General features: G+C 32.2%; 1 protein-coding gene across 1 annotated transcript; it reads right to left on the reverse strand.

Moving 5' to 3' along the window:
- Window positions 1–878: 878 nt before the first annotated feature.
- Window positions 879–17,488, reverse strand: LOC111614070 (dynein intermediate chain 2, ciliary-like). The gene is made up of 7 exons (XM_023355448.1): window positions 17,013–17,488; window positions 13,156–13,200; window positions 9,657–9,698; window positions 2,930–2,977; window positions 2,477–2,557; window positions 1,295–1,394; window positions 879–1,201 (listed from the first exon to the last, which is right to left on the reverse strand). The coding sequence occupies exons 1-7, from the start codon at window positions 17,028–17,030 to the stop codon at window positions 1,197–1,199; spliced, it is 339 nt and encodes a 112-aa protein (XP_023211216.1). The 5' UTR covers window positions 17,031–17,488; the 3' UTR covers window positions 879–1,196.
- Between the last annotated feature and the right edge of the window lie 1,802 nt (window positions 17,489–19,290).

A 19,290-nucleotide genomic window follows, 5' to 3' on the forward strand; every position in this document is an offset into this window, starting at 1 on the left:
AGCAATTATTTATTGTGATATTGTCACAATGACGAGATGTAATTTTTAACCATGTTTTTAATTTATTTAACTTAAAATATATGCTCTCCTCCTCAAATTAGTAGTGTCTTGCCCCCGTACATCATACTTTTCCTTTAACAATAGAATCATGCCAATCATTGATCTACACCTTTCAGGGGAAATTTTTGAATTGAAATAATGTGACTTCCGGTTTGCATTGGAAGTATAAACATCACACTAAACCTGATACATTGCAATAACACTCCTTTAACTGCCATATATCATTGGGCTATAATTTGACAATAATAATTATAAATTACTAATAAATTTTACTAGAGAGTTATTGCATTGGAAGTTCTTATATAATTAATAGGGGCCTCCTGCCAGTAAAATTTCTATATATGGTCTCGGATTTCATCTATCTAACTCCATTCTCAAGATTAAGGAAAGACAGAAGATGAACAGACAAACAAACAGATGGACAACAGTGGGAATTTATACTGTAGGTCTACAATTTTTTCAAACTGCAGCCCAACTAGCATACCACTTTACACATACTTCTATCCAGGAGTTGGCTTTCTCTTCATCCTTACATCTGGATATTTTAAATCTTGACATCATTGTTAAACCTATCCATTGATGGTCTACTGCAGTGTTTTTCAACCTGTGGGTCGCGACCCACAGGGGGTCGCAAAGCCTTACACGGGGGATAGCGGGTAAAAGAAAAAGACAAGTGTTTGTAGGTCCTACACTACAATAAAAAACTACAATCTCAGTGAGAAGGCTGTGCCTGTTTATTTTGCAGTACAATTGGTTTTTGATCGATATTTAAGTCTCAACAGAAAGAAACTTAAATTTGTAGTTTTTAAAATCACTGACATAGTTTTAATATGGCCCTGGGGGGTCGTCAGAATTTTTTAACTTGTAAAGGGGTCGCTTATTCAAGAAGGTTGAAAAACACTGGTCTACTGTACTAGCATGCCAGATTATCATCAGACAATTTTAGATTATTGGCTATTTTTCAGAAGGTGCCAAGGTACAAGTTAATTCAGCACCTGATAATGCAGAATGTCAGGTGCTGAATTAATGAATTTCTATACTGTATTTCATAAATAACATTAAATTTTTACAATGTCTCTAATTTTTCTGCTTGCTCAGCCCAGTGTGGTTCCAGTTCTTCTAATTTTCCATTAGTTTTATTCTGAATTAATCAATGAACATAATTATCTCCTGCATAAATTCTTACAATAAAAATATCTTAATTTCACTTAAAATAACTATATTTGATAATTACCTCTGATATTTTCTTCAGTAATTTTAGATTTAAGGCTTCCTTTTAATGAATACAAAATTTCTGTTTGTGGAATATTGTTAACTGGTATAAAAGAGCATTCCTAATTAAAAAAGATTAATGACTATTAATATATAATAATCAGTTCTTTATATTTCTGTAATATATTATACAAAAAAGCCATTTTATTAGTTTCAAACTAGAGTAACTTAATGTGTGATAAAATTTAAAATTAGTATCCAAAGCATCAAAACTGGTTTGGGATCTTTCTGAAAAACAAATTATACTAAGATCAAATCCAAAATAAAACATGAAGAAAAAAGATTATTTATAAAATATTTAGATTATCTTTTTATGTCAATTGCTATAGCAGAGTTTAATTCAATTTAACTTAACACCGATTTCAGTAACAATCATATTAATTACTGCTTATTTTAAGTTCACACTACTCATTACTCCAAGCAGTTTCAAATAACTATAACCCATCTTTAGAAGCATTATTTTAACAATAAGGACTGATAGGGATAATGTAAAAATAACTGTTTGGTTTATAGCCAGAAGGAAGGATTACTTTAAAAAAAGGAAAGAAGAGTAGATATGCTAAAAAGTGTGTTAAACATCTTTGAGTTTAACAGATACATTAGTTTTATTGACTGTTTTCTAACAATTTATTATCTTTGAAGTATGACTTTTTACACTTGTATAAGCTTTTGATATTTATTGTTAGAATAATATTCCTGAAGATAGGTTTTAGGACCACAAAAGCAGTAGGAATAATTAGAAAAATATACACTCAAATAAAAAAAATAATGAATGTTTAATCAAATTTACAATAAAAATACAGTATACAATAAAACATAAAAATATAAATGAAAAACTCTAGAAGATTTTCATTAGATTTTATAATCTAATGAAAATGATCTAAACATTAAGAATTTAGAATTGTTATTATGAGCAATATTTAAACTAATTTAACAAATGAGAGACAGAGAGGAGAAAAACAGAAAAACACAATTTAAAATAATCAAGGTGTGTCATCAAATGCCAAGCAAGAAAAACAGTAATTAAATTGTTAGATATGACTACAACAGCCTTTATGAGTACTTTAATGTTTTCTTTTCCCAGACTAAAGCTAAAAATGTTCATAAAAATTATATGAATATTAATTTTATTGATCAAAATTACCTTGAAGCTATAAACAACAGTATTGACAGCAGTATTTGGATTATCTATTTTAAGAATTCTTGTTATTTTCTCTTCAAGCTCCTGAATAATAATCAAATAATTTTGTAAATAAGAAGTTGTGGGCTAGAAGCATTCTTTAATATTATAACATTATGTATGGTATATACAATTAAAGTTTAGCAGTTTTAGTAAAGAAAATTTTAAATAAAGACAATTTTTTATACAATTATTTTTCATAAATATATTTATTTATTTTTTGGAATACTTTTAAGATATAAAAACCTTTCAGTTTTGTTTCAAGTTATATTATCTTTATCATTATTCAATAATATCATTTAGATTATTTAAATAATAATTATAAATAAATTTACATTTTATAAAAAGATTGATTAAATTATTTTCACTAAAAGCAATTAAAAATGTTACATATTTAAATTCATTTCATATATTTACTTTTTCATTTAATTCCAACTGATCATAAGGTTTTAAAAATTCTTTTCCCTGAAAATTAACAATATATTATTAGTTATAGTAAAGAGCATTTATTTGTAATTAAAATTATTAATGAAAAAGTCAAAATTTTTAAAACAAATTCTTTATAATACAGGGTGTTTATAATTAAAGTTCCACTGACCATAAAATGAAAATTACTGGACAGAATGTTATCAAACTTGGTAATAGTGTACAGGACGTTATGGGATTTTATTTCTCATGGAAAAAAAAAAAGTTGAAAAACTCACCATCAACAAGAAATGGCACTGTCTGCAATATTGTTAAACAAAATAACACATCGTTGAAAAATGTTTTTAATTGGTTTTAAAACATGTTACAGAGCATATCAATGTGGTGTCCACCATTTTTGATAAGCAAGTTACATTGCATTACTGTGTTCTCAACAGCAGCTCTCGGCATATCAGGAGTAACCCCACAAACAATTTCGTTTTAAAACCGATTAAAACATTTTCAACGATGTCTTCATGTCTTACTTTGTTTAACAATATTGCAGATAGCACCATTTCCCGTTGATGGGTGAATTTTTTAACTTTCTTTTTTGTGGGAAATAAAATCCCATGATGTCCTGTACACTATTACCAAGTTTGATAACATTCTGTCCAGTAGTTTTCATTTTATGACCATTTCAAAGTGGAAATTTAATTATAAACACCCTGTACAGGTATACCTCGACTTACGTCGTTCCCGATTATACGTCGTTTGTCAAAAAAGTATATGGAAAAATAAAAATCAAGTTTAAGTCATTTTATTCGACATTACGTCTGTCTGCCACAAATATTGAAGTTGTAATATCAGTAGAAAAGCATTTAAAGCACATAAAATCATATTAAAATATATACATTTACAAGTATGTACTGTATTTACAATACATGCATTCGTAAATTTAGATTACTTTTTTTCTGTACTATGTTAAAAACTAAAATTTATTTGTTTGTAAGCTTAAAATAGATCTTTATTAACCATACATTATTAAAAATGCATTAATAAATAAAATACAGAACCGGAATTGGCAATTTATGGTTTAGCCTAGTGACAAGTAGATTTGGAGACAAGTAAATTCGACTTACGTCGTTTTTCGACTTAAGTCGTTCTCCTGGAACCAATTACCGACGTAAGGCGAGGTATACCTGTATTGNTGTATAAGAAAAGTAAAATGTAAATTTAAAGGCAATCATTATTATTTTTTCTTCAAAATACTATAACAAATAATAAATATTTCAGACAAATATTAATTTATATATATATATAACAAATTTATATAATTAAAAAAAAATAAATGAAATTTTCAAATAAAAACATATTTTTTAATTTTTCATTTCTGACAATATCACATAATTAGTGCTAAACTTATTTATAAAATACTTGTATCAGCAGATTATATTTCTTTCACACTGTATTATTATATTAATAATTATTTAATAGTTACAATGGCATTTTAGTGAAAGATTTTAACTAATCATTTAGGAATGAAAATAAACATAAATGAAAATTTAAAAACAAAAAAATTAGATAAAGAAATACTTTAAGAAACTTATTTTTTTAAAACAAGGCATATTGTTAAGTCAAATACATCAAAATTCAGAATTCAGCAGCATTTCAAGTAGTGTCATTTCTTAAAATTTTTAATTAAAAAAAATAATGCAAATTAAAAGTGGAATAGAAAGACAAATAAAATTTTAACTTTTTAATAAGATGTTTTCAAAGAAAAATAGTATTATTTATGGTACATACAATTCCTGTTTTATTGACACAAACATTCTAAATAAAAAAAATCCAGCAACAAGTTGTGTAACTTTCCAGGTAAAACATTTAAAATTGTGGTGGCACAATCTGTTATATTTTATTAAAAAAACAAAAACTGTTTATATTATTAATTATTATAAAATGGCAATAAGCTTAATTTTGAGGGTAGAGATGATTTATATAAAAAATTGTAAATGCAAATAATGAGAAAAATCTTTATTAAATCCAACTCTACTCAAGACGTGACACATGATCCCCTCTAGCTCCCCACTCCCTTGATCTTCAATCACTAAAATTTAATAGCATCAATCCTCCAAATACACAATTTTCAGAAATTTTCAATAAAATTTCTGAAACAGAGAAGTTAAGTTTCAAATTGGGTGAACAAAATTTTTGACCGATCACCATACATTCCCTATACTTTCCTTCTGTTATATATAACAGTTGGGAAAGTACTAACCTGTTAATTTAATAACATATAAAATGCATTTTGAAATTAACAGTGTGGTAATTTTCACATATGATGTACTGACTGGAAATTTTCTGTTAAATCCAAAGTCTGTTAAATCAAAGTTTTACTATACTTGTGTAATATAATTAAACACATTAGACTAGTTAAGTTTGTAGAAAATTATGATATAGCTAGTTAAACTCATAGAACTGGTTATGTAAACAAAAGATCACACAACCTGCTTAACAGAACATCAATGCTAGGAAAGGCAGAGTAAAAGGGAGATGAGATGTAGTCCAGCTCCTAACTCATTGCTGATCTCCATGACTGTCTAGGCTCATTATCTGTCTTCTTCTCCCACAAACACACACACAAACCTCACTAGGACAAACGCCACAGAAAAGATGAGATCTCTCTCCTCATCATGTCCTTTTGGTTCCCATAAACATCATCTGACAAATTGACAAATCTAGATCTTGTCCCCTGCCATGACATTGTTATAGTGACTAACTGTGCACCCAGGATGCACTGACCAGTGATATGGAAGTAAAGTAGTATATAAAATAAACCAGGGAATAAATTAAATTTATATATATATATATATACATATATACATACATGTACACAGGAAGGAGGAGAGAAAACAAATATAGTAATAACACCACAGAAATCATCATGAGTAACAATTCCTTACAGAATTGTCATTAGCACTATATTGTGGTGTTCAGAGTTAGAGGTACGCGATCCCGCGAGCAAAATGGTACAAAAAAAAAAGAGTCTCAACACAAAGTATTATTTTTCTCACTGAACAGGTTCGTTTATTGGATCCCAACTTTACAATTTTCCGAATTTTATGCGTACACCGGTGCTCAATGGTACACCTCGAAAACAGTTATCTATTACCCACGCGACAAAAACCTGACGAGGACCAAAATTACTTAAACTAACTTACGCTAACTTACACTAACTTATGACTAAAGAAGAAAGAATATAGGATATAGAGATAGACAAGGAAAGAAGTAGAAATACCTGGGTTTAGATTCGATGAGCCCTTGGTTGGAGAACACTTCGGATTAAGAGGCCTTCCCTCGATGATCTCTCTCTCTCTCTCTGCGCTTTTTATTCTTAGGTCACTTCTTATTTTGTAGACCTTTCGTCTACAGTCTTCGTCTTTCGGATTGAGTTGTCTTTGATTACCTCTCACTGGTAGACTTTTCGTCTACAGTCCTTCCTCTTTTTTTTCTCTCTGGATCGCTTCGTCTCAGATCACTTCACTTGTAGGAGCACCTCTCTGTTCCCTCCTACCTACTCGAGATCTCCACTCAATCTGATCTTCTTTCTCTCTGTTTTGCTTCCGGGCCTCACTCCCTTTTCCTTTGTTCTTCATTTCTCCGAAGAGGGTAATCCTCCCCCAAGGCAAAAAGGGGTCAGACAAAGAAAGTTATAAAAAGGTTTAGAGAAAAGAAAGTTCTAGACGGTTTTAGACAAAGAGAAAAGGAAACTCTAATACTAATACAACATAAAATATAGGAAATATAACATATCATGGCTGACGGCCACAATATCAACCTTTCATACATACAAAACTATTATGACAATATTATCATAATAGATCATACACATAGTAATTAAATTTATATTCAGGAATAACTTCAATCATTGTATTCCAACAAAACAGTCAGAAAACTTTACAAATCTGGTTTCAATAAGCCAACAAATTAGTATTTTCTTGTATAGTGAACATAAGCATGCTAACTTTCAATATCTATCTGGTTCAGACACTGTTATTTTCTAGGAATTATCACATCCACAGGCTCCAAAAATACTAGCCAATCAACAACTTTATTTTACCCAGATGCATTTTGAAAATTACAATATTTCCCTCCTCAGTGGCTTTCTTTCATACAAGCTAAAGAAGACACAATCAATGAATGAAGGTACTGATTGCAAGTACTGTGAATAATATGTAAAGGTTAAGAAAAAAACACAGGAAAAAATATTTTATTATAAAAATTAGTAAAAAACTCACACAATTTTTCAATATTTTAACAGAGTATTGAAAAAGTATTTGTGCCTTGTTTAGCTTATATGAAAGAAAGTCTGCTGAGGAAGAAAATATTGTAATTTCCAAAATGCATCTGAGTAAAATAAAGTTGATTGGCTAGTATTTTTGGAGTCGATAAATCCTAGAAAATAATGGTGTCTGAACTGGTTACATATTGAAATTATATATATAAAAAAAAAGAGAATAGAAACAGAAGAATAAATCATAAGCATGCTACTTATAAAATGCTAAAACAAAACTTTTGTATAAATTTAACTTTCATAGTTTCATAGAATTTAACAATTATTGAATAATTAGCAAAGCTCAGTAGGTTTCTTTCAGATTACAAAAGTTAACATACCATTAGAGTCAAATGATCTTGCCGAACAATTGGATTATTTTTAGATTAATTATTTGGCAAGATTGTTTGGCTCTAATCAATTAAATAGGATTAAGAGTTGATGCTATTAATGTATCATTATTAGATAAACTACAAAAAAATGGGGGAAAGACTGAAAGACTTCCTTAAAACAATATAATAACTCTTAAATTGAAAATTAATTTTTCAGTTATCAAGTTTCTACATTTTATTTATAATGGCTTGTATCAAAACTTTAAAAAATTATGAAACATTTAGTTAATTTTAGAAATTATATGTTATATTTTTATACATTTTCCAAATTGTTTGAGTTTGATAATCTGTTAAATTTGGTCTGTTATGATATACAGAAATTTATATGACATAATATAAATAAATAACTGTAAATTGCCATCAATTGATTTACATCTCTTTGTTATTTATACACAATTAGACATTTCTTTCAATTTTCAACATTCACCTGAAGCCTTCTGATTTTATAAACTTTATTATAGAATTACATAGTAAATTACAAAACTATATTAAATTTTTATTTAAAAAGTTTTCAATTTTACACTTTTTACTTATATTAATACTACACAAGTTCATAATAAAATTGTCACTTTACAATTTCAGTCACTTTAAAAAAACTTACTTTTAATTTTATTACAAACTTTATACTAAACCTATATCAGCAAGAAATAAAAAACTACCAAGAAACAAATTATATTTTAGAGATGCCACGAATATTCGGCTACTATTCGGTATTCGGCCTATTTGGCTACTTTTTTTAATATTCAGTATTCAGCCAAATGTTGCATACTATTTGGCCGAATACCAAATCACGAAAAAAAAAGCACATATTACTCAAAAACATATTTATTTTAATCACAAATTATTACATTTAATACTTAAAATCTATCAGTGATAAGATGTGATGAATGAAAACAATTTTTCAGCATTTGTTGATAGCAAACAATTGCACTTTCCCTCATAAACTATACCTGCTTCTGAAAATAGCCTCTCACTATATACACTACTGCCAGGAGACAATAGATAAATCTTAGCAAATTCTGTCAGGCTTGGGGTACTGTTTTGCGTTTGCTGACCACCACTTTACAAGTGGTGGTCAGCAAATGCATCTAGGCGATCTAGCCGATCTAGGTGAACAGTTTTCATATAAAGTGATAAAAACAGTGATATTTTTTAGTAATAAGGACTATTAGTAACACAATTTGATGTAACAATGAACAAATAATGCATGTCGTGACACAATCTACTCACAAATAAAACAAATGTGCCCATGGTGTCGATACCGCATCTACCGCAATGAGACAGGTCGTAATCTTTCACCCGTAAAACGTACACATATTTTGCCGAACATTCAATGACCAAATATTCGGCACTTCGGCCGAGAGCATAGCCGAATATTCAGTATTCGGCAAAATCATTATTTGTGGCATCACTATTATATTTTAAAATCTTCAATAACATTTTAAAAATTTAATACCTAATGCCTCATAATTTACACAAAATCAAATAACACTTTTAGTAAATTTCTTTTAATTTTGTTTATCAAAACAAAAATGGGTACTTATAGGTTAAGAGGACGCCAGTCGGAAATAACGATCAAAGTCGCGATTTTGAATGAAAATATCAAAATAACAATAGACTAGTAAATTTAAATCTAAAAACAAAAAAAGTTACTGATAAGGTTGTAAAAATGAAAAAAGAAAATTAATTAGGATGATATATATCGCCTATTTGCCGGTTAAAGTCCAGATACATATACCGTCATGGCGGCTCATCTCTGATTCCAGCAAACAAAAGGAAATAGTGGGGACGCACGTTCTAACCTAACCTAACCTATACTATTAATTTGATTGGTAATAATTATGGTAATTTATTAGAATAGGTTAGGTTAGGTTAGAACATGCGTCCCCACTGAACTGGCGTCCTCTTAACACATAAGTACCCAAAAATGCTACATAAAATATTTTTATAAAAATTTAATATATAAAATTAATTTTAATCAAATTAAAAAAAATAAAAATGCAATAAAAATACATACTATTCTATAATCTTCTTGCTCTTCAATATTACTAGTATTATACTGTAAAATACAAATTTTAATCTTAATTTATAAAATTATAATTTTGCATATAAATAATAAATGAAATATTAAAATATTTTTGAAAATATAATAAAAGATGTCCCATTTATATAATATATAGTATTATTAAAATATAACAATATTTAAAAAAGTCAATAAAAACCCAATATTCTTAACAAAAGTCATGTTTTATCTTGGACTAACTTTTTCATCCATGGTTTTACATCCCTTTAACAAAATAATCACGTGCGAGATTCAAAATTTAGTTAATTTTATAAAATAAATTTATTCCTTACCTACAAAATCGAAATATAGAGGCCGTGGGAATTTTATGTCTTAATATAAACATTCTCACGAGGAATCCATGCATAGTTTACATTTACAGGCAAAATTCGTCATATTGTTGCCATTCTATCACACCTTTAACCCCACACCTGCTAAAACAATTGATCACCTGACTAATTTTCCCACTAAAAAAGTATAAAAGACCTCCTCCTTCACCTCTCGGGGGAATTGCCAATCGCCGAAGTCGAAACGTTGAAGTCAGACATCGTCCTTCCCCCAGCGCAGGATTTTAATACACCACCATTGAACATCGTGCCACACCCCAGAATCCATTTGGACGATATTACAGAAAAATATCCCACTGATATATGCAAAGATGTATGAAAGCATAATTGTAAACTCTCTCTCTCTCTCTCGGCCATCCATGCACTTAGAGTAATTAAGTTTGTACCTTTTTCTTTCTGTAGTTGACTGTAATAAACTCTTGTTTTGTTTTAAATGGTGTCTTTACTCGACTGTGCCACTGTCTTATCGTTGACCTCTCTGACTCTCCTCCACTCGCGTAATGCGTAACCAAACGTTACTGCCCTCCTTGACAAGAAAGTTGGTCACAGACCAACTGCCGGAAAGGAGAGGAATTCCCAACAACCTGGCAGCTCACACATGTTTTAAATAATCATAAGCCTCTTTTGTAACAAACTGATATACATAATAAAGATTGATTAATTAAAAGAGAAAAATAATATTATAAAAGAAAAATATGATTTCTTTGTGGTGCATTCCTTCTTGGTTATTTCTAAAATTTAAAATTTAACAAAAATGAATTTCCCTCCATATACTCTCTTTGACAAAAAACTTGATGCACCTAGAAAGAATTATCCAACTGGAACAAAATTGGTATGTATATTATACATACACAGAAAAGAAATTATTACAATTTTAAAACAGTTGGATGATTTATTCCAGAGAAAGAGCTATACAGAATGAGGAAGTCAATAAGATATTGGTCACATCTTACCTGAATATAAGCTATTATCTGGCATGGCATTGATTCATAAAGTTGATGGATGGTGTCCTGAGGAATTTCTTGCCAAGCAGAGTTTAATTGGATGGCTAAGTTGTCGACATTCCCAGATAGTTGTAGGTAATGCCTACCATCTGGGAATCATGCACATTTGTAGGCAATGCTTCCAAATGTGCACAATTGGAGAGAGTTCTAGCAATCTGGCTGACCAAGAAAGGTCATCGCAACCACAAAGACATTCATGTGAAAAGGGTGCCATTTGCAGCCTGACATTGTCTTGTTGGAAAGTATGTCCTGGGTGCTGCAAAATGAACGGTATCACAATAGTCTTATAATGTCATCAACATGTTGCTGTGCTGTGACTGAAACATGGACTACCACTAAGGAAGTTTGGCTATCAAAAGAAATGGCATCTCAAACCATAACTCCCTGTTGTTGGGCTATGTGGCATGCAACAGTAACAGTGGAATTCTGGCAATGGCCAGAGTGTCTCCATACATATCTGTGCTGGTTGTCAGGACTCAGTTCAAAGCAGGGCTCATCAATGAAGATGACTTGTCTCCAATCAGAACAGTTTCACATTAATCAAGCCCAGAACCACTGCAATCAATCTTGATAATGTCTATTGGTCAGTGGCAGCAAGCATAATGGACATTGTGAGCATAGATTCTGTTCAAGTAGTCATATAGCAATGGTCCTGATGGATACTTTGGCCTTAGTCACACATTGAATTTGAATGGTCGATAACGATGACCCTTGCACACAGCAACAATCGCTATCCTCCCATTCTGTCATCACTCTGGGCATTCCACTGCCTGTTTTTCCCTGGACTTTGCTATTCAAGACTCATTCATGCAAGCATCATCTAATTGCTGCATCACTCTAACTCTAACCCAAATGTTGGGTGATATATCCATCCACCCTCTTTTAGTCCAATGACAAATTCTCTTTCAAACTCATAAGGTTGTAGTGGGCATAAATTTGATGGTGAGGCATTGTTCACCACCAACAACAATCAGCATAATCAAACTTTACTGAAAGTTCATCTCTCAAAGAAAGAATCATTTTTTATATACATTATCATAATGACAGGCACTTCCAATGTGCTTAGCTCAAACTATTCCTTCTTTTATTTTTTATCACTTGCATATTCAGTTGAAAAGTACTTGAATATGACATTTCATTGCAATTGGATTATTTTTTGGAGTGTATTGAATTTTTTGTCAAAGAGTGTAAAATTGGTTTATGGATAGAATTAGTTCTTAATTTATATTCTTAGAGGATTTTAATAACAGAAATAAAAGTTTCAAAAGATTTCTTATTCTAAATCTGCTTTCTTAGAAAATGGGTATGACTATGGTTGTTTTTCAATAAAAATTAAGACAAAAATGAATTTTTCCTCTATGGAATATCAGCTAATGATAATCATCGTGAAACAAACTAAAATATAATAAATTATATTTAATAGAAAACTGACTTTATAATCATCAGCAATAATTGTTATATAGAAGTATAAAATCAGATGCAGTAAGCAAAATTAGAGGACTAAATTGTTTGGAATAAAACTGGAAGAAATATGAGTAAATAAATAAGCTACTATATTTAAAAACAATATAAAGAACATTTTCCATTTATATACTGATATTAATTTGAATTAAGAAATGCACCTTTAACAGTGGGAGAAGTTGGAGAAATGTTAATGTTTTCAGCCCAGTTAATGGCATAAATTTATTAATATTAAATAATGAAATCTATTAAACTATAAGAAATGGCCTGTCTTCTTGTAATAAGACATGAACAGGCTTCACTTTTATCCAGCCCCATCATGGCCACTGGGTCAAAAATATTAGCATTTCTCCAACTTAATCTACTGTTAAAGGTGCATTGCTGAATTCAGTTGATTAACTATAATGACTAGTTCAACTCCAATACTAAATTAATAGTGTTATTTGATGATACAAAAAGAAATTATCGTTAAAAATTTATTAATATTAAATAATGAAATCTATTAAACTATAAGAAATGGCCTGTCTTCTTGTAAGTAAAGTATTATTTTACTTTAAGTTCAAAATTTATTATATTTTTAAGGAAATTTATATATATATATATATAAAATACTATGTAATACAAAAAAATTGAAAATTTTACCTTTGATGCAGTCCGAGATAAATCAGTTTCATATTTTTTTCCTCTCTGAAATTATAAATTACAATATTTAAATAATTCATAGAAATAGAATTTAAATGAATAAAACTGGTATTGTTTTATATAAAAATGATAGAAATTCAATATTGTTCTCCAATCTTTGATAAGCAACAATCACAACAGGTTCTGCTTTATTGGGGCATATGAACTCTGAAAATGAGGTGAAGAGCTTGAAGGTTCTAGGAATTATTAAAAATCTTTGTTTTTGTTTTTTTGTACTCCAATAAAGCAGAAACTGGCATGATTGTTGGTAAAGATAAAAATATTTATTTTAGTTTTGCTGCAAGTTTTTGTTTTAATGTATTGAGGAGGCCATTGAGCCATACCTCTTGAGAAGGAAATCAGTTAAATCAGTCACCAATTACATCCACAAGTAGTGTTGTTGTCGTTGTGCCGGAGGAATGATACCAGATAGCAAAGGAGTCCAACAGTCATTGTCACAAGTTCCTTTTACAGAAAAAAATACAAGGGTTACAATTACATCAACCATGGAAGAAATGTTTGGAGTGCACAGTGAAGTGAAAAGTTCAAACAGAAGCACATTGACCAAGAAAAGTGAATTAGTCTCATTCTTGACATCACATAGCAATGGGGCACTTGACCACCATTCCCAACCTAACTGCCGCAGTACCTCCTTCCTAGTGGAAATGATATCATGTGGCTAACGAAAACGTGCTGGGAATCAGACACGTCTTCCTGAACACGTCATGATCTTGGTCTCAGTTTCTTTTGAGTGACTTGTGCCCAGTGACTTAGGGTCAACTACGTCTGTTGAACGAGAAATTTGTTCCACGTGTGTCTCTTGGTTGTCGTTTGTTGGTGTTCTATCACTTTGAGAAAGGTGTTCTACTAAAGAGTAAGCCGGTTTAAGTCTATCTATAGAGATAACTGTCTCTTTTTTGGCATATGCAGACTTTGAAAAACTTGTCTGTCTGCTGCAGTACAGGAAAGGGTCCTTTGTATGGTGGCTGCAGAGGTGACCGTACGGCGTCGTGCCACACATAAACGTGAGTGCAGCACTGAAGGTCCTAAGGGACGAATATTTTCTTTGCACCGTGGCATCTCGTTGGCATTGCTGTTAGTTGATGCATTAGCTCTTTGAGCTGTTGGATGAAAGCTGCTGTGTTCAAGTCTGGTAGTATAGGGGCAAGGAAATTGCTGGGTATCCATAAAGATGTCCCGTAGACAAGTTCGGCAGTTGCTGCTTTGATGTCATCCTTCAAGGTGATTTGAATCCCTAGGAGCACTGACGGTAAAACCTCTGTCCAACGTTTGGTCAAGAAAGTGAACTAAGATGATGGAGCCTGAACCCACTGTGAGAGTATAAAACGTGAGAACAAGTCAACATGTAGAACTTTAGTGATTTCTTTGAAGGGACAAATTTAGAACAAGCGCACTTAATAGAGTATATGCTTAGCAGGGGAAATCCACTGATCTCAATAGGGACTAGACAAAGACAACTAACCAAATTAACAAGATAACCCTTTAATTTTCCTGAGAACATACAGTACTTCTAGGAAAAAAAAATCACAGGAACGTATGGAGCCCGACAATCCAATATACCAAATATCGTTAACATTAAATCTCCTGACAATATACTGCTCAAAATTCCCGTAACATGAGGACATAAAACATACCGACAAATAAGTTTGAAGTGTACCTCTTCTTTTTCTTCACTCTGGGCAGAAAACAGTTCGAAATTCAAAATCTCCACACTGACTTGGTTGCACAGTCTTTACTTTCCCATGCATTTTCACCACCATCACTCTTTTCTTCTTCCCTGTCCTCTCTCCACTTCTGTTCTAACTCCCCGAGACACACCCTCCAATAAAACTCCCACCCTCGGTTACACACCCAGAATTACACAACTCCTCTCCACCAAGTCAGACCCACCACATGGCAAAAGGGGTGCAGGAAAAGATGTAAGGCACACCACCACCGAAGTGAATAGAATGGCCCTCAGATTACCCCCATTTTGGGACAAGGCCCCAGAGTTGTGGTTTGTGAATATCGAGGCCCAGTTTGCTATCTCTGATATCACAAATGACTGTACCAAATACTACTCGGTCATCTCCACTCTCAATTCTGACATTTTGAACTATGTGAATGACATTGTTCTCATTCCTCCGGCAGGACGATGACGACAACAACAACAACACTACTCATGGATGTAATTGGAAACAGACTTAACAGATTTCCTTCTCAAGAGGTATGGCTCAATGGCCTCCTCAGTATCAACATATTCTGTAATGTGTGTTTTGTGATATTCATGTTTTGTGTGTTTTGATTTTCTTGAAAATATTTTTGACTTTTTTTTGTTTTAGATTTGGGTGTTAGTTGTTTTAATGTATTGTGTCAACCTGCCTAATTGCTGTTTAATGTCATTTATTTGTGTTTCTATTCTTCTCTGCCAGGCAGGCTTGTGATAGAATTGTGTTTTGTGCGTGTCTGTCTGTGATTGTATTTTCAGTCCATGGTGTGTCACTACTATGACTGCCCCAGCATAAACTAATGTATGAATGTCTGAGAGTGTAAAAATTGAATGAATGTAGTGTGGTAGTAAGTGAGTTTACATAATTTAGTGTTTTTCCTACTTCCTTTGACATGTTGATTTTTGGTATTTGTGGTCTTTGTGTGGGATCTGTGCCTGTATATTTAGTGAGTGTTTCCTGAAATATAAGCAAGAGTGTATTAACTAAATCTATGTCTATGTTATCACTATGATGGCACGCCACTGCCACAGAAATACCAAGGCTAGGTTGGTTCCTCACAGCTATCAAGGGCATTGCAGTAGCCATGCTTGGGCCGGTGCTGCATTTGCCACTGGTATCCAAGAGAAACTGTGGCCTATTTTTAGAATGTGAGTCTCTGCCTATCTCACAAATGCAGACCTTGTTAAGCCAGGTGACATCCAAACCAGTATCACACTTAGATCTGGTTACTACCAGTGGCTTGCTGTCCATGGAAGCTGCAGAAGCACCACTTCCCTTGTATTTTCTAAAATATAAATACATATTGAGCGATTATTTTCATATTTTAACGTACTTTGAATTACTTAAGATTAATATTTTATTATAATTGCATTATGTATCTTATTACAAATTTCTATACATGTAAAAAACAATAATAAGATTGCTATTGTATATTGGAATATAAATTCATATGTGCATATTCCCAATGGAAGTGCCATATTGTCAAATACAGGATAGTTTCCACAGCGAAAATATTTGAATGGTGTAAAGCAGCCAGATTATACACATTGGCACATGCACTTTACAGAGCACCAACCTCGCATGGTTTAGTTGTGGATGCTAGACTCCAAAATATCATATAACGCTTCCAATGATTATATCTGGGGCTGGCACAGCTTTCCTATCATCAAATGTCACCGTATGCCACTGGTTACTTGTTGTTGTTTAAGTTATGACAATGCAACACTTGGGCGATCTGCCTAGAGGGATGCCTTCCGGGAGGTCTTTTTAAGGGAAACTGGCCCCTATTTAAGTGTTACAGACATGGAGAAAACTTGGAAAACTCCATGTGGCCAGTCTGTCCAAGCGAGGTGCAAACCCATGACTGAACTCCCAGTGTTCAAGGAACAAAGACTGCTTGGCCACTAGTGGGCACAACTCAAGTTTCAAATGTGGGTGTGGTTCCTTTGACTTTTTTTTACTACAATCTGGGGGATCGCTGACCCCATCATTCAGAGCTTGAATCATGCCCTTTTTATTCCTTGGTCATACAATTTCCTTATATATAAAATTTCAAATTATTTTACAACAAGAAAAGAATATACTCACTGGTGTTTTTAATGGCATTTTCTGATTTAAACACAAAAATCAATCTATTAGCGCTTATAAAATAAGAAATAATATATATTAATTTAAAAAAGTAAGATGTTGTGACCATTAGAATTGTCAATAACAATGTTCTTTTTAATAAATATTGACATATTAAAAACTCGTTGCCATAGAAACGATTAAAGAAAAATAGAAAATTTTAAAAATATTTCGTTTGAAAAATAATAATAATGAAATGGGAAATTTTTAAAATTAATTTGTAATTTTGTCTGACACACTTCTGTCATCTTTTCTAATTCTATCTAAAGAACAATGACTAGAAACCGAAACAAGTGTCAAAGAAATCACGTGATTATTAATTAATGATCACTCACGATGTCATCAAGTGCTTAGTGATTTATTAAATCGTGCATTTTTTTGCTTTGGTTTTATTTTTTTACGATAAGTCACTAGTTAACATCTGCTAAACAGATAGAAATTTTTGGAGTAACTCATAAAAAAGAGCTATAAACAAAAACTCATAGAACTATTTACAGACTCGGCACAATTCGAGCTGCCATTGCCTAAGCTTGTTTTCGTCGCGGAATAGCCCATTGGAAAGCGAACACATACAAAACGTGTCACGTGACTGCGATCGCATTCATTCTGTACTTTTACGAACACGGTTTTCCACGGATTATTTCATTTAAAATGAAATTTTCTTTAAAACAAATATCTATAATTGTCCATGTTTAGTTTAAATTATTTTAATTTAGAAACAGCGGGACATTGGTCAGGTTTTCTAAACGCGTACCACTTTTAAATGCAAATTAAGACTTAATGTTAATTGCTTTTTCTTATGTAAATTAAAATTTTTAATTTAAATAACTATTGTTGTAACCTGTTGCTATTTTATGAAACAACAATACTGTTTTCTTTAACGCTCAAAAATATACAGTATCGACAAAAAGAATTAGGTTAAGTGGCAAGTAATATGACGGTGTTGTTTACAAACAGCTTTAAATCACGTGATTTTTTCCGAGAAATTTAATTACAGGTTCAATGTTAAAAAACCTGAGTAAGCAATTTCGACGTTACATAATGATTTTAAAGGATCCGTTTAACCTAATTTTTCCGAGGAACAGCCTAGCTTAACTGACCCACTAGTGGCCAAGCGTTCTTCGTACCCTAAACACTGGGAGTTCGGTCATGGGTTCGTGCCTCGCTGGGACGGGCTGACCACGTGGAGTTTTCCGGATTTTCTCCGCGTCTAAGAATAAGAGCCCGTACACACTAGGCGTTTTTTAAACGCGCGTTAGCTCGGCGTTAGCACTGGCTCAGTTTGGAAATGGACGTGAAAGTAATTGATTGTGTGTGCTCCTCCATAGTCGCTATAAGGCAGCACATATATCTCAAAGCGCCCGCAAAACGCGCGTTTTAACAAAAATCTATAAACGCGCGTTTGAGTGTGTACGCCTACATAGAACTCTTGGTTCTTTAAAACGCGCGTTGAAAAACGCCTAGTGTGTACAGGCTCTAAGGGGAAGCTAAAGATCAAGCCTATCCGTCTCACTGATTGTCAGTTACAAAAATTACTATTAACAAATATACGATAAATAAATGAAAAAAATTCAAAATTAAAAGAAATGTATTAAAATAGTAAGTACAGTATTTCGTTTTGCTTGTAACATAAACTTTTTGGTGGGGGTCGATGTGAGGTTTCGAAAACTTGTAGGGAGTCGACGATCAAAAAAGTTTGGCGACCCCTGAACTATAGTTTTTCTACACAAAATAAACCATAAGAAGTGAGATATGTTTGGTTCCGGCAGCGGAACTAACATATCTCACTTCTACTAATTATAGTCGGAAGTGACGTCACAGTACAAACTTTAACACCGAATATCTCGCGAAAGGTTTCCTGTAGGACCACAGTCCTTTAGGACAATATTGGTTTTCTAGGGAGTCGCCATCTCCTCATTCAGATTAGAATGTTACAAAAATCCCTACATTTCCTCCTTTTTGTATGAAAATCCTTCATCTCTTTTCGTGTTAAAAATTCCTATGCAGAGGGATTACTCACAACGTGTCTTGCAACAATACCGAAACCGAAACCGGAACTACGTATGACAACAATACCGAAACCGAATGACGGCGTTACGAGTAGCGCTGTGCGATGCATCGATGTGACATCGATACATCGATGTTTTTGTTCGTCGATGCATCGACCTTCCGATGTTTTTGAAACATCGATCCTGAATCGATGTGAATTTTGATTCATCGATGCATGCAGTTCATTCTT

The sequence above is a fragment of the Centruroides sculpturatus genome, unplaced genomic scaffold (genome assembly GCF_000671375.1).
Source record: "Centruroides sculpturatus isolate CEXI.00-Female unplaced genomic scaffold, Cexi_2.0 scaffold2102, whole genome shotgun sequence".
Taxonomy (NCBI): Eukaryota; Metazoa; Arthropoda; class Arachnida; order Scorpiones; family Buthidae; genus Centruroides; species Centruroides sculpturatus.